This window comes from Hylaeus volcanicus, chromosome 6, assembly GCF_026283585.1.
Source record: "Hylaeus volcanicus isolate JK05 chromosome 6, UHH_iyHylVolc1.0_haploid, whole genome shotgun sequence".
NCBI lineage: Eukaryota > Metazoa > Arthropoda > Insecta > Hymenoptera > Colletidae > Hylaeus > Hylaeus volcanicus.
The window spans coordinates 17,378,105-17,395,577 of record NC_071981.1 but is presented as its reverse complement, the minus strand read 5'-3'; the positions used below and the strand labels follow the sequence as shown (position 1 = coordinate 17,395,577).

The following is a 17,473-nucleotide window of genomic DNA, read 5'->3' as shown; positions in this document are numbered from 1 at the left end:
ATGTCTAGTTTGTATTTATTATATTATTTTACATCATAAACGCATCAAATCCGCAGTATAATAATAACATAAGTGGATGTATTTACTAAGTGAGATGAATTGGAAAAACATAAATTTGTAAAGTCTCCCTTACCTGTGATTGCAACAAGTTCTTTGCATTCTTTTTTCTCCAAATACTACATAGATTAATCCTTACTCTCCTCGGTGTTATTTTACAGTCTTGTTTCGATACACTCACTAATTCAAAATCTCATTAAATTTAAATTCTAATGCAATGTACATAATTTACATTTGCATTACACCTGCAAAATTGACATCGATAATAATCCACCAGTTCATGTTTATTCGAGACCTGTAACATTCACTGGACGTTTCGATTGGCGTTTCCCAGATGCAAAATTGTTTCAAACGTTTTGCGGCAAATTTCCACACGTAAATTGAAATAGTTCGGCGCGTGACGCGCGACGACGCTTCATACGTCTCGTCATTTATCATGCCGAAGTAATCAGGATAGGCGTGTTAACAATGTCTCGGATGTAAGGGTGTTAATTGCATACCTGCTTCAGAGGTGTGCATTCCACTCCCAGATACTCCAGTCTTTGTTGTCCCTGATGGCGTACATCTTGCTGCGACAACGTTATCGATCAACAATTTAAACGTTCAATAAGGGTGTCCATGAATTATGCGTATGGACAATATTGTCGAATAAAAGTAGTTGAAACTTAAATTAAAAAATTAAATTAGAAATTTGCGCTTGGGAAATGCCAGTCGGAACGTCCAATGAATGTTACAGGTCTCGAATAAACATGAACCGATGGACGATTGAAATTCCGATGATTAGATTATTATCGATGTCAATTTTGCAGGTATAATGCAAATGTAAATTATGTGCATTGCATTAGAATTTAAATTTAATGAGATTTTGAATTAGTGAGTGTATCGAAACCAGGCTAAAAATAAAAATGACACCGAGGGGGGTAAGATTAATCTTTATACAAATCACCACAAGTATCAATTTGAAGGACACTACTTGAAAGCGGATAGTTATCTATTTCATCGCAAAAGGAAACCAATAAGAGTCTCTATCCTCCGTCAAACGATATTTCTCGCCGCGAAGCAATCAAAAAGTTCCAAATTTGCGTTATCGCGTCTACATCCGATACATTGGAATCCCAAAGGGATTCTCTCGTGCAGCCACGTAACAAACTCCCATGAAAATTCACCGTAGCTCAAACAGCCCCTGCGAGCAGTAATTGCTGAGCCACTGCATCCGTCCGCGATACCACGATCCGACGATCACAGAGCGGTAATTGTCCTCTTTGGTGTCCCTCCCGTCCCCTCGCTAACCTTCTTGTTCCTCCTGCTCGGTTTTGTTCTCGTATCTCATCGATAGAGGGTGGTGGAATTCCTTGGCGGAAAGTTTCCCACAAATCGTTCGGAACCCGCTCTGCCACTGTGGATCGCTTTGTGCGATTTTTGGATCGGAGGTCGGCGATGCATAATTCAGGGATTCGCCACGGAGTAAGGGCAGATAGGGGAGGAGAGGAAGGTTGAAAACGAAACAATGCCGTGGGGGTTGCTCGTGTGGTTGAGTGTATGGAACTGGTTACACATTGTCAGGCATATTTCATTGACGATGCTCAGTGTTTCTCAAACAGGAATCCTCAGACTTTTCAAAATAACGAACAAATTTAGATAAATATATCGAAATTTACAGAGCCCGTTATAATTGATAATATGAAGAGATGATAGTTTAATTCTACCATGACGGGTCCGTACAAAATTTTCCATCATTCAGGGGATTCTTTGGAATAGGAAGTTTGAGGAACACTGAACTATACCATTCGGTTGCGGTATCGGTGTGAATTACGGACGTGCGATGGTGGAGCGATGAAAATTTAAACGACGAACGTGTCTCGGCGCTTGGGGTCGTTTTTAATCGCATGGGAATTTGGCAAATTGTTATTCGGCGGATACTGAATTGGAGTTTGAAAACACTATGCAGGGAATGGGACCTGGCACGACGGAAAGTTTGTTAACGCAACGACCGAATTAGAATGAAAATTCATGAAAATTCATGAAAATTTGGTTGCTGCTAGAGCATAAACGTATTCTTTCATAATTGATTTTGGCGAGCATTGTGGTGGAACATTTCTGGATTATTATTAATTTACACAAAGAATATAATTCACAAGAAAATTTTATAGGTGAACAAAGAGGTTCGGGTATAAATAAATGGAAATACAGACATATTTTCTGAAGCCCGAGCTATTTTTGATGCCTGATGGGGGAATAAACTATCCAGTAACAATACAGATTATTCGAGTTTCAATTACTCGTCGACAGGGTTCCGCAAAGTATCCTCGACCAACGTGGCCACGAGCATACGTCCAACGAAACGATCCCATAAAACACCGAATCCCACGATGGGAAATATACACGGGAACAGCGTCGAACGAAAACTGTGGCGTGTGCCGGCTGGAATCACGTCGATTAATAACAGTTTCGGTAATTACGGCCGCAACAGTCGGCTGTGAAGGATCTCAACTCCCCCCCCTATCCCGTGCCGCAAGTAATGAATTTCGCGAGAGCGCGGAGGCTCGTTCCAGCGTCAGGAAAATCGTCCCCAGACCTCCTTTGGCGTCGATCAGGAGGAAAAGCCCTTCCTCGCCTCCTCGAGGAAACTGGCGAAGTTTCCCAAGGATGCTCCACTCGAGTCACGAGGTACTCGTATATTTCTGTAAACAGGCGTATGTATTACAAAAAATTCATCGAACTTGGTTGCTCTTGACCCATTTGCATCTAAATAAATCTTTCATTATGCGCGTGTACGTGAATAAACTTCGAACATGTATATATTTATAATGAAAAATTTGTTTAGAAACCAGAAAGATTCCAAATGTTATCGATGCTCTACCGGATGACCTACAAAAAAACAAAATCGAAAGATGTGCACACACGCGCGATCCTCACATTTGCTTGCTTACCATGGAATTTCTTCAGCCAAAAATCCACCCAAACGAGGCTTAAACGTCTCCCGAGCAGTCGGATGGGCGAAAAGCGCTTCCTCTGCTCCTCCTTCTCGAGGAAACTGGCGAAGTTTCCGGAGGAGGCTTAACTCGCGTCGCGTAGGACGACGCATTGTCTCCTCGACGATCTCTTCTTCTACTTCCTCCCTCCTTTTGCACACCGCCTTCCGTTGGGGGTGTACCTTCCGACGATCTCTTGAAGAACCTTCGGAATCCCCTCCACTCCGCTTCGTCGTTGGTTTCGCGCCTCTTGGCACGTTTCACACTCGCCGCGTAATCCAGATCCACGTGGAGAGCGTTTCTGGTCCCCTCTAAGCCTCCCTTTCTTCGCGTCGCGCAGCTTCCCCCACCACTCCGCTGACGCTTTATTCCCGCTAAGAAGTGTCCCTCCCGTGCCTCTTAGCGGGGTGGAATCGCGCTCGCGATTTCTTCGATCCCTCCCGTCCCATTCTTTCGTCTCGTTCTCTGTCTGCTCTATTGTTCCCGTTGGGGACGAGCTCTCTCCCTCTCGATTTGCTCGCATTCTTGCGTTGCCCTCGACGCCGAAATTATCACACGCGAGGAACGCCACCCTAATTGGTACACGCCTTTTTTTATTTATCTCTTATTTTATCTTTGAGGTCCTTGTCCCAACGTAACGGAACGAAATGTAATTAATGCAGACGATATCTTCGTGAGGATTTTAGACATATTGTAACGAGTACTAATTCGCTGAATTTGAGAAAAGAAATGTCAAAGGGATGGTGAGCATAAATCTAAATAAGTTTCGTCTTCTTTTTCTTCTTCTTACAGTATTCGTAATCATCCACTTCCGTTTCTTTACAAACTCACAGATTTTCCTTAAACTGGCCAAATTTGTAGTTAGGATTTCCTTTTAATTCAGCAGGAATCCTCGATCGAACGATCGACTAAAGGAACCCGATTGGTTTCCACGGGTAATTCTTGGTTGCACAGATCGCTGCAATTCCATGGACGATTGCCATGGAATTTCGAGGAATCCCTAGTCGCCTTTTCCTTCGCTTTTCTCCGCTCCTTGCTTGTTCAATCCGCCTCCCGTCGATTTTCTCGTCTCCCCTTCCGGTAGTCTTCTTCCTTATCCTCTCTTGTATCGATTGAATGCGACAAATTAGATCCTTGCTCCCGTAGACAATTTTTCTGCCATTTTGCGAATGCCTTTTCTTTTCTTTAACAGCATACTTTAACCTCTAAAACTCAGCTGCGTTCATACTCCTATGCCAATGGCTTTCGAGGTTATACTTTAGTTGTAAATGAGTCATTTCTAACACTGTGCCTGTATCTGAATGCAGAAAGTATTAAATTTTCCCAAAAGTTTCTTTCGTTTCATTGGCACGTAATACGTGCAAATTTTTTATGACTTTTATGTTTTTTATGTTACGACCAAAATGAAAGGCAAGGAAATTCTCTTCAAGGAAATTTTCGTACAGATAGTAGTTGACATGTTGCCTGAATTTCTATCGTCGGAGAAAAATGGTAATTATTAGTAATGAAACTTCGATCATAAATGAACAAAAAGTATTAAGCTTCTACTCCTATAATTACTATATTTTCGTAATCGGAATGTCTAAACCTACTATTACGCAATGTTTCAGTTAAATCAAAGGTCTTGTACTCTACTTGTTAATCATAGATTTAATTTATTACCTTTCGAATATATCGGTTATAGCTGAAAGTAAATCGATTTCATAATTTTTTATATCTTGATATCCAGCAATGCTGGTGACCGTGTTTCACTTAATTAAAAAGCGTCGCGGAGGGGACGAGCTTCACCCAGGGAGAATAAAAATTCCCTTTTTCACGCTTTAAAGAACAAGCGGACGCGCTCGTTTCGATGACACACCCACTTCGAGCCGCTCCATAAATTGCTAGGTAATCTCTTTCTTCGGCGAGCCGCTGAAAAGGAGAAGCCCACTCTCCTTTCATCCGCGGTCTGCTCGCCCCTTCCGGTTCGGCGGGCCGATCGAAGCTGTCCGGGTGTTTAATTAAAATGATTTTAATTGCGAAAATGGAGTCGAGCGATTCCACGTCGTTCGCACAACTCTTTGTAATATCACCTTTGATCGTCGTTAAAGTTTCGACGAGTCCATCTTCGCTGGCCTTTTTCACTGCTCGCTGCGACCAATTCGTGGAAAATCGATTTTGTTTTGATTTCTTGTCGTCTTTTCTTTTACGACGTTCGTTCGTCGCTTCTTCCCCTCCATCGTTTATATAACAAATATATCTGACTTTAAAGTTTCTTCCCAATTCGACAACGACGAATTTCGTGGCGGAATGCAGTAGTGACGTCGAGTGCGTCGAGACAGGATGAAAGAAAGACGGAGACGATCGTCCCGAAAAGTCGAATTAATTATCGCGTGGCAGTCCCTGGGAGGATGGCGAAGGAAAGTCAGTCGCGCACGAATCGTTAGGGAAACCTCAAAAACGCTTCCAGTTTCTTCGAAATCGTCGGATCTTCTTCTTTTCTTCGCTTCCACGTAAGAGACCTGTGGTTATCAGGGCGGAGGAGTCGCGGCATTTTTGGCTTCTTTCAACACATGACGGCCCTCTTTTACCCGTTAAGGACGAACTAGAGCATTAAAACGATCGCCACCGACTGTTCCGATTCGTGATGAAGCAGAGTCGTAAAACATTCTTGTTGTTGAAACAGGGATAGATATACACGTTTTTCATCACTGGATTAGATTTGCCAAAGAATATTTTTGTTGTTGAGACAGAGGCTGATATTGAAGTGGAAGTTATTTGCAAAACAAAGTTTTTCAAATCACAAAATCAAATAAAATTTTCTCTCGACGAAGAGAAAAGTGTAAATTTCTTGTTTACGAGATTTGGATATTGGAACTTCCTATTTACGAAAGAAGGGCCAACATTTCTGCTGAAAACTGATCGATGTTTACACGTTGCAACGGAAGAGGAGTTGATTCATCGCGGCATTCGGAATCTTTTATGCTTCATCGACCGTGAACGATAAAGCGAATTAAGTCGAACGATTTTGTTTTGTCGGTCGAACGTGCGATATATCGTTCTAGATATTACTTTTGCAATTTACGGAATTATTTACGATGAAGTCGAAAGACAAAGGGAGCTCGACAATTTTAAATGATGCTATCCGACAATCCCTTGATGAAATATTACTCCAGTGAAAGCTTCGTCTTTGCTTTCCGCCGATATTAAAAGAGGAATTAATTATGTTCAAAGTAGAATTAATTTAGACGAATTATACTAGGATTCTGTGTTACAATTTGACGTGTTTCGTGACAAAAGTATGCCGATAATAATGAACAATTAGTACTGAGAATTAAATTTCTCTTTGTACTTTAATGGAATTCTTCCTCGCTCGGAATTTGCATTTTCAATTTAGTCTTCTTACGAATTTACATATAAATTAATTAAATAAATTGAACATTATTCGACATTCGGAAACAGCTGGATTCTCATTACTTTGCGATATATTACATTCTGCGTGTAGGTACAGGGATCAATTTTCAGTGTAACTTCCCTTTATTTCTAGCTTTCGTAAATTCGTAAATTCATGTCCATTAAATTTGCAAGATTGAGATCTGAGTAGTAAAAGGACGTAAAAGCAACGTAATGCAAACAGAGGATACCATTCATCGCGTGAATGTATGAAATTGTGTATTACAAATTAAAATTAATCCCTTGTTTCTGGGACTCCAAAGTCTTTTCTGTTGCGAACACATACTCTTTATTACTATATACAGTAGTTAATAGAAGAAATCACGTTCAGGTGACTTTGAACGAAAATCGCCAAGTTCCTCGTTATTGTAATCCAAAAGGGTCCACGAAAGTCCAGCAAAGGCCTCGATGGTTGACACTCGGCCAAAATGTTGAACAAATAGAAAATTTCCTCGCTAGATAATCGCTCGTTAGTCGTCGTTTAACGCCCGCTAGCTGGATTTATCGTGATTTACGACGATTGGCGCGATTTCGACGCGGTTTATTTTCGGTCGGGAGCGTTGGCGCGGACTTCGTGCCAATTTGTAATTAATTACGAAACAATCGCGACACTATTTAAAGATTATAATAACGGGATTAATGGACGACAGAAGTTGGATGGTCACCCGTTCTTATCATCTTTTTGCTTACGTAAACGGTCGCTATGTGTCCTTCGCGCGGCGATTTATCGTCGCACGTGCAAATTCTCGTTGCACCTGTTGTTTCGCTGGAAATTGTGAGAATTTCAACTCCCGCCGTGCCAGTGGAGCCGATTGTAGAGTGTCTCAAGTTAACAGGTAAGGTTTCGAAATTTGTCGCGGATACACGACGAGCGCTCGTAATTTGAAAGATTGTAGAGGGGTTCCATTGACTGATCTAATATCGAACGGTTCTTTGTTACAGGACTCAGAAAAGTGTACCCTTACTACTTCACCTTCACCACATTCACGAAAGGGAGATGGGTGGGCGAGAAGATCCTCGAGGTTTTTGCACGAGAGTTCCGCGCGCATCCGGTGGATGAGTACAAGCGCTGTATCATAGCGGGAACCCTGACCGTTAACTATCAAAAGGTGGACGTTGATTACAGATTGCGGCACAATGACCTGCTGGCCAACGTCGTTCACAGGTAAGAGAGCAGCAGATGTTAACATTTCTCGCATGTGTCGTTTTGGGTTCACAATTGATCGTTCATTGGAATAAATCGGATTATTGTCACGGTGTTCTCGACAAGAGAGATATATTACAATATTTGTATATATTAACAATTGAAAACGTGTAGACATTGTTTCCTTTGATCCTTACGAATAACGTTTAAATAATATCTCAGCAGATTGTCTTCGCTCCACCTCCAGAAAATGCAAACTGCTCTATCTTTCAAAACGAAAGAATTCGAGAGAGAGTTGCTTTCCTCCACCTCCTATGTCTTTGTCACGTCTCCCATCTCATCCCTCCATCTCTGAAAAAGACAAACTTTCAAACTACCTGCGTCTCAAAAAAGGAAAGGAGCAATTGAAAACAATGTTTATCGAACTTCAGACGATCATTTCTGCACCTCGGCACTGCGTTTACTATACTTGCAACGAACTCAGGGACCGCGATTCTAGCCACTGGAGCTCTGTCGCCAAACATTATCATCCCGTGTTTCTTATTATACGTGTACTGTGAAACTGAAGTGTGTGTCGTTCCGTTCATTTCATTTCTATACAGCGTTACAAGTTACGTATACGTGGTGGACCAATAATAATATAATAATAATACATCTTTATTCTACAATACAACAGAATTTTACATTTTTCTATATGTAGTATCTATAATATATTATTAATAAAAATATTGCCTATTCTTGACCATAAAAGAAAATTCTTGCTTCCTTTTGATGCATTTTTTTCAATCGCTAAAAGTAAGCGAATGTTTCAAATATTCTGTTTTAAATAGTTCACTATGCGGGTACTAAACGATTATTTCACTATGCTGCACTATTCTTGTCTGTTTTAATAAATAAGATAATGATATTAGAATACTAACATTTAAACAGCAGTATTCGGATAACGGCATTTAAATGGCCAAAGCAAGCATGCCGTCCGATACGGTTATTGTTACTGGTCCACCCTGTATAACGTTCGCACTCATTGGCCATGATTACTCCCCCGCGATTAGATGTTCAACGAAGCGACGAAAATCGATCCTCTCCTTCGTCGAGGATTCGACCGCGCGCAAGGAAACGTGAAGCAGAGGAAAGCTTCGCTTAAGTCAACCTAATCGAATAACCGCGATTTATCCGTTTCCGCAGCGAGTTTGTTCCGTTTGAGATCAGAGGCTGCGGAATGCGGGGAACAGCTTTATCAACAGAAGAAGCGAAAAAAAACCAAACACATACACACACTCACACAGATAGATATACATACAGTGGGTTAAAATGGTTAAGCTAGTAAGGCACTACACCCTCGTCAAATTTACCAAACGCTCGTGTGGTCGCGGTAATATTATTCGTCGAACAAATAAAGGGATGAAAGCCCTTCGGAACGATGGAATTATTTCGCGTGAGGATAAAACACCCTCGTCGATTCGCTAACTCGTGATGCTGTATTCGAATACCTGGCGCGAATTCGAATGCTACGAAGAACTCGTAATATTTAATAACTAACTAGGGGTTATTATAAATAACCCAACTTCAAATATTCAAGTAGTCGAATATCTTTGTTTGAATAGTTCAGGATTTAAATATCGTTGTTGGAATACTTGAATACTCGAGTACTTTAATATCTCTGTTCGAACACACAAGTATTCATTATTCGAATATCATTACTTGAGTACTTGAATACTTTATACTAAACATGAATACGTTCAAGACAATAAAAATGAGACCGTGATGCAATAAACAAATAAAATAAAATGTTCAAAACGAGTAAAACGAACTACAGCTTGCATTAATTCAGAATTTTATCCATTAATTAATGTCACAATACATCTTTATTGAAGAAAAAATTTAACAGTCCCTGAAGTTTATTTTCGTGTTCTAGTTTCGTAATCAGAAATCCAATCATCTCTATACACAGTAATCCCGTCGGAATCATTTTCACGAACATATGCACGAACGAATAAAAGCAAACGCAGATCGCATTAATTAATCCAGAATTTCATTCAATATCTCGTGTCATATTACAGCTTCGTCCAATCAGAGATCCAAGGGCCAGGGTATTTTATTTCAATACACAGAGCTATAGGGATTTCCTTTCTACAGTTTCGTAATAATTAGAAATGCCCTCACATACGTGTACGATACTTCCATTGAAATTTACAAAAATAATTGTAAGGACGTTGAAATAATAGTACTCCAGTATTAGAGTAGCGATATCGAGGTAATGGTATTCGAATAGTATCGAATACTCATGATACTCGAATAGCATCGTATGTTCGAATAGTAACTTTCGAGTTGTTTTAAATATTGAAATAGTGATACTTGAGTAGTATTGAATATTCGAACAATTATAATTGAACAGTACTTCATTCTTGATTAATTGTACTTAAATACGTAAATACTATTATCCAGAGAACAGTCTCAGCCCCAATCTCGAGCCCTTGCAGAAATCAAACTCATCAGAAGTCATCCAAGGATTCATCGAGATCTGTGTATACCATTTGATGGCGTATCCCATTTCCGTCTGCGCAGAGATCCGGGGGATCTCTCCGTATTTTGCTTTCATAAACAGAGATTCGAAGATCTCTCTGCAGCAGTTTCGCAGTAATCAGAGACCTTTCAAGCGTCTCCGTGCGCGGTACTTCCGTCGAAATCACTTTCATTGAACCGCCTCTACGGAATACCACGCCGAAAGATCAAGACTGGAAGCACGATAGAACAGAGAACACGCGTCGTCTCTATCCGAGCATTTCCAAGTGCGAATCACAAAGGACTCCCGTTATCCTCGCGATATCCTTGACACGAATATAAAAGGAATCCTAAACGCGTCGACGCTCAACGAGGTTTCTATTATCAACGCGGTTACCGTTTATCCGTACGAGGTTGCAATCTTAAGCTTAGAGAAATTTTTGAAAATTTCCCTTTGGAATCCAGATTCGCAATTAACAATTCTGGTTTAATTAATATTTGGGTTTCGGGCGATAAATCTGTATGAAGTAACACAATTTCTTTTTACTTCATTTATTTGTATAATTATTCAAATTAAGGACACAGTTTTGAATATTTATTTGTAGTTTGATTCTGGATTAAAGAGGCTTTTGCAAATTTATGATATGGAATCGGAGAACAGTAAACTATTTTATAAAGTTTGATAATTTCACGTTCTGCGTACAAATTTCAATAGTTTGATCTCCATGAATTATGATTTTCGTCTTGGATTTTGTCATTTTGATACACTGTGCGTTAGAATGGTAAGAAAGAGATGAGAGTTATTTCACCTGGTTTGTTTCTTAGTTGCATTCTGACCATGTGGCTCTCCCTTTCGTGAATTTAAAAAGTCCTTCGAGCATGTTCTACATTTGTCGTTGATCTTTGGACAAAAAATTGAAAGAGAAACGGACTCTCTGTATCGATTAGTTAGCTAGAATTGCGTAACAATTCTTAATGAGACTACTCGAATTTTATTATTCAAATAATAATATTGAGAAAGGTATCCATGGGTTAGTTTTGATAAGAAAGTAAAGTGATAAGACACTAGTTATCATAGTACATGACCCAAGCTCATGGTCATGAAATTTTTTGTTTACTACATTTGCACAAAACTTAAGGTTTACGAGTCGTTTTAGGTCGCGAGGTTAAGCATTTCGTGCATACAAAGTGTTAAAAAAAACCAGGAGCAAACTGCATCACACGTGTCAAAGGAATAAAAAAAGTGTCAATAGATACAAGAATAATAGTAATATTTTAATAACAAATGGTATCTTCGTTTGCAATAAATGTTGATATATATCGTTTTGGTTTGCATGAGTGTACCGTCTGTTTATTTCAACGCACGAGTAAACATGTGCTTTCTTAGAATACCATACGCTTTTTATAATCACTTAGGCAATATTGTCTTACGTATGTATTATATATTTGTATTGCACTTACTTTGCGGCAATTACTAAGTCGATATCTAATGGATTTTCCAGAGACTTGGAATATACATTAGTGATCAAATATATTGGGCCATCGTATTAATTATTAATCGTTACGATATAATTAGACTAATTTAAACATAGTTTTAGAAAATTCAATATTCATTTCTCTTAAAAGTTATCTTAACAGTTTACTTTTTCTTCAAATGTTCTAGATTGATAATTGTATAATTAACCAGTTATTCATCGAAAGGTCATATTTTTTGCAAACACACATGTCCTTCGCTTATTATTATTCTTCCTCGACTGTTTGCATACAAGTTGTATCGACATTGAAATGATTCCATAGATTATGTTGGAGCTCTTTCACCGTGCATAATATCCAGGTTAGCAGTGCTCTGCGCGATGCTGTTTATAATGTAAATAACGGCACTTAATGGACAGAATTTTATTAGACGATGAACAAAGTTCTATATAAGATTTTAACAATTTCAAGATTTTTATTTTATTCCCACTGTCAATACAACGTTTTAATTTCTTTTTGAAAATTATATCGGGGGGAAACGAAGGGGTGGCACTAAGTGAGCAGGGCCCACGGAGGTTTAACACAGTCCTGCCTATCGCCGCTGGCGTAGAAATCGTCTCCCCAACCGTGATTTCGTAACGTTGCGCGTAAAAGCCTCGATCAACGGAGGAACTCGTTTCTTCGGGTGAAGGTCGCGTGGTAAGATCATTCGGGTCCGTGATCCTCGCGGTAAACAATAAAACGCGGATACTGACGTCACTTAAACGGCTGAGAAGATCGTTCTCCAGCGATAATAGCTGTTAATTGCTTGGCATTCTTCGATTAATTACTTATCCTGGCCTGCAAGGCCAAGCGAATGCCACGACTACTGGAAAATCAATATTCAGGATTAAAATGATTTACAACGAGGCTTGTAACATGAAATTTCAATTAATAGTTATAGAGAGAAAAAAATTGGGGCTTCTTCCCGAGATGGATAAATTTCATACCATACGTTTTGGGAAATGTTTGTCAGAATAAAAATGATGTTCAATGAGGCTTATGCTACGACATTTAAATTAATAGTTTAATAGTGTAATTTAGTATACACAACTTGTAGTAACACGACAAAATTGATTTATTACAAGATACTTATGAATTTTTTATTCATTTATTTATTTCGATATCGAAGTGGGCAAATCTCAATTTGCATGCATAACTTCTAATGCATAAAAATACAATAGGCTTTTGTTTACTGGAAAGGTACGCAAATTTGTTCATGTGTTTGCCAAGTTCAAATAACCGGGTCAGTCGAGCACTAGCATAACAGATAAACAAGTATTTTTGTGCTCGATTCTGGCTTTAAATTTGTCTGCAGATAGCGTCTGTCTGGCGCAAATAAAAAACCGTCGGGAGCAGTTCCCAAACAATACAATTGCGACCAGTATGATTTAATCTGGATATCAATGTTTACCAAATGATTTATTTTACATAGACATCTATCTGAACATTTTTCGGGAAAAAATACGTCTATAAATTGCTAGACTATTAAGCAAAATATTGGTACAGAAAGAATAACGTGTCCCATAGATTCATGGAATTAATTACATCCAGAAAAGTGAAAGAAAGTGAATGGGGCCTTGGTCAAGTCGCTAGTGTGTCCACTTTCAAATCCCAAGGACCCTGGTTCGAATCCCGAATTGTTTTTTTTAGGGTTTCTTTTCTTCGAATTCTGAACTTTCCTGGAAAATATTGACTTTACTGGGTTTTAACTTTCTTTAAAAAAATGTTTCGCCCAGGATCAAATCGTGTTAAATACCAAGAAAATCGAAACCTCAACCTCGGTAACAACAAGAACTTGAAACTTGATTCGGTTAAAAGAATTAAAAAACAATGATACAAAAATTAGATTCGAACAAGGAACGAAAGAGTCAGAATCGTAGAAAATATAATAATTTACACAGAATTATAAACCGTTCAGGTCCAAAGTTAAGAGACACTTGAACAATTCCTGTATACTAGAGCTGTGGAAATTGAATACTCAGAATCAACAAAATAAAAATGGAACTTGTAAAAGTAAAAGTTGAAGAAACCAAAATTTATCCCTTTCGAAGAAACAATCCCTATAAAATAATATATCGCCTTTTTGGTGACAAACAAAAAAATATCAACAATTGGGCACTCAGACCTTCGAAGCTAATTGCTTCGTTCCATAAATTCTGTTGGCGGAAAATTGTTGGAAAACGAACGATTGACGATGTTGGCGCGTAATGAAGGAAACGGTGAGGGACAATCGATTTCAGGCCAAGAAGAATCTTTCTTTCTCGCACCAAACGAAGGACGTTCATAGACGAACGCGTCCCCTCCTCCCTTTCTTTCGTGGAAGATGCTTTGCTCGATTATCGATGACTACGATGGGTCTCGATAATAACAGGTTCTTTCACACGATCGATCGACCGGTATCTTTGACAAGGCGTCTTCGCGTTGCAACATCTGTACCTCGCGACAAAGGCTTTTGTTGCTTTGGTGCACCGTTTGACGTAATATCTGCGCGCGGTGAATTCTATTTGAGATTCCTGACACGTTGCCAGCGGTTTGTTTGTTTTAATATTTTATCGCTGATAGCGTTTCACCGCCTAGACAAGTGCACCTCTGCACTGAGGAGCCAAGGACCCGTGTCGATCACGGACGAATTCTTATTTCGAAACAAACCGCAGGTGCCCTCGATAACTAAATAATCGTTCGACTTTTATTGCACAAGAATCGTTGGTTATATTGTGAATCGCAGTTTATGGTAACGCTTTGAGGGGATATACAGTTTTATATGATTCACTTTATACGGTCTTTACTTTGTGGTTACCATTTCATTTCTTTGCTACACTCAATTGTTACTTTACTGTTTTACTATTTTATTCCTTTCTCAGATTCCACTTTTTTTATTACTCGTTTATACTTCACCATTGTTTTACTAATTTATTCTTGTTTTTACGTTTTAATACTACTTAACTAATTTATTGCTGTTCGATTTTTTAGTATAAGTTCACTTTTTCCCCATCTTCTTTGTATCCTTCTTTCCTCTATTTTCTTATTTACATAAAGGCCACTATCGAATTTAATAGTAAGTCAATAATTTTTAACAAAACTTTGAATAATACTTAATTAACCCATTTATCTTATTCAGATTGATATGTCTGACTAGAGGTATGGTTTTCCATCACCTTCCCAAATTTCCCTTCCTTCCTCACATCCACAAGTTCTACTACCAATTATCGTTTAACACTGTTCTATCTTGCACACTTGCAACATCAAAAGGAGTAAAAATATCTTGGAAGTAATTTTAAATTCAATTAAATTTTCCTAAAAGAAAATCACTGGCTTTTGACAGAAATAGCAATATACGATTATCGAAAGCGATCTTTCAGTGACGTTACGTAAGTTCCTCTATAATGGTTTGATCACGTTCCGGTTCCACGGCGTTCCGTAGTCGACTCTGAAAATTATGGAAATGATATTCCAGCGAAATCGGTCCTGCTATCCATGGGAATCTGTAAGGGATCGTCGTTTACGTAACGAATTGTCAAACATCCACTCGCGAGATAAACTTTCGAGGAAAGTTAGGCGAACGTCGGTCGACGTTAATTTTCTCGAATTACAAGCCAGTCTTACCCCTCGATCGTTGAATTTTAATCGCGATTTAGGTTCGTCCTTGGTACGACAGAATTTTTGTTCTCTGCGCGGTTACTCCTTGAAAGAAAATTTTACCTCGATGAAAGGTAAAAGTGGAAATATCGGAAAATTTAATCGCACTTCACTTTGGTATTGAAGATTAAGAGGTTGAAATATGAGGTCAGTTTTGTTTTAAAATAAGGGATGGGGATGAAACTTCTTTTTTTCGGATAATTTTTGCAAATTGATAGATTAAAACAAGGTAAAAGTAAAAATACTAAAACTTGTCTAATACTAAAAATTCTATGTGGCAGAGCTCAGAATATTCCTTCAAATTTTTTTTTTTTATAATACATGATGGTTACAAACTATTTATTATACATATATTCTATGCAAATATCAGACTTCAACTAATAATAAATGTTTCTCTTCATACTAGACTGTTTTCCATTTCACCCTTTTTTCTTGTCAGCTGAAAATAAAAAATTGTAATACATATTTTAAATATATCATGAGTGACAAATCTAAACAATGGAAGAAGTTATTTGGGCTAAATGAAATGTTCGATTCGCCCGAAGAACACATAACTCGTTTCAACGCAAGCATCAACAGCCACTTCCACTTTTACTTTGTTCGAGGATAAAATTTGGCGAATTAGAATGGCGACTAGGGCGGCTTAGAGGAATAATTGTCGAACATTGTAGGGTCGAAGGTAGTTCCGTGGATTGTGTACCAAGAGGGTCGCGTTAATTCCGTCCATTTACGGGGCGAGTTTCGCTTCCCCTGTGAAACAGAGCGAGCTACAGGTGCAAGACTAGGCGAAATGTCAACTGCACTTTAATCACGTTTCGAGTGGTTCCTTGAGCGGTTTATTAGAGCCTCGCTTTTCGACGATTATTACTCCTGTGGGTGTTTAACGAGCGAACATTTCAGCCTTCGATCAGATTCGGTTCAAACCGACCCTCGCGATTAGTCGACTCTCGAATTACAGAAGTTCTAACTATCCATAACGCGGACTTATTTAAGTGTATTTCGAGCAAGTGCGACTATTTTAAACATGGAAACAGAAACGTGTCTTTTCAAAAATATTAAATATCCAGAGTGAGACAATTGGCTAAATTATTATTGTTTTATTTTAGAAAAAAAGATTGTATTATACAAAGTATGCAAAGTATACGGTGATATTTTACTGTTTCATCAAAATGTATTTTATTTTACAATTTTATCTTTCCTCATAAAATTGATTGTGTACACATAGTGTGTGTCGTATTAATTATGTTTAAAAGTAAAATTAAAGTGTTTGACATAGGTAAATTAATGCTTATGCCTATGCTAAGTGAAAAAAACCAGTTGAGATTCCTGGCAAATACATAAATATTGATGAGGTATCAAGGAAGATGACTTTAAATTTAGAAATGTGACAAGATGCATTATTTTGCATAAAATCCACTTTAATAGTTATTTTAAGAGACGCAGTGATTAATCTGTACGTTTCATAGCCTTACGTAATTGTGCACTAAAGACGTTGAATAAACAAAAAGAAATAAATACTTCTTGTTATACAAAATAACAAAGATACCAAAGTATTTTATTTCTAATAGATTACCCTGTACACAAAAAATCAGAAATCTAAGTTTCTGAATAAATTGCGTTACAAAACGAAAAAATTAATTTTACGTTATTTAATAAATATCGCAAATATTTTTGGTGTCGTCCGACGAAATAATTATGCAACAAGAAGGGAATTGCATTAATTTTCCCTTCAAGAAGACTACATAAAAATTCTGAATAACTTTATGTACAATATTTGCATATTTTCCAGCCGGATGTAGGCGTAATAGCGATCCGAATTTAGTACACTCGGGCTCATGAATTGGATTGACCCCATAAATGTGGCTCCCGTTGCATTTACATACTTTCGTCAGAATCTATTGCTCGAATCGAATCAGTTTCTTTTATCTGGATCTAGCAGCGGTTGCCAGGTATAATTTAATAGATTATTTTATGCAGATCAATTTTTTCTTAGGAGATCACGATCTTTAAATGTAGATACAGAAACTTGTCTTTCCAAAAATGTTAAGTAATATCAAACTATTGTTTGTTTTTTCCTGTGTGTATCAAAAATTTTATTTTGATATTGTACATTTTCTGAGTAGCCATGGTGTCAATTTTCTAAACGATAAACTTTTCGAATCTCGGAGTTCTTACCGCGTCAATTAGTATCAAAATTTTTCAAATTCTCTCCATC

General features: G+C 38.2%; 1 protein-coding gene across 4 annotated transcripts in view; it reads left to right on the top strand.

The window, feature by feature from the left end:
• The window catches only part of LOC128878657 (pseudouridylate synthase RPUSD2-like), a 198,298-nt gene that overhangs the window by 147,213 nt on the left and 33,612 nt on the right, over positions 1-17,473 (top strand). For all 4 annotated transcript variants that reach the window (XM_054127020.1, XM_054127016.1, XM_054127018.1 and 1 more), the window contains one exon: positions 7,404-7,626. In XM_054127020.1, the coding sequence (XP_053982995.1) occupies positions 7,404-7,626 (223 nt within the window). The remainder of the gene's footprint in view (positions 1-7,403; positions 7,627-17,473) is intronic.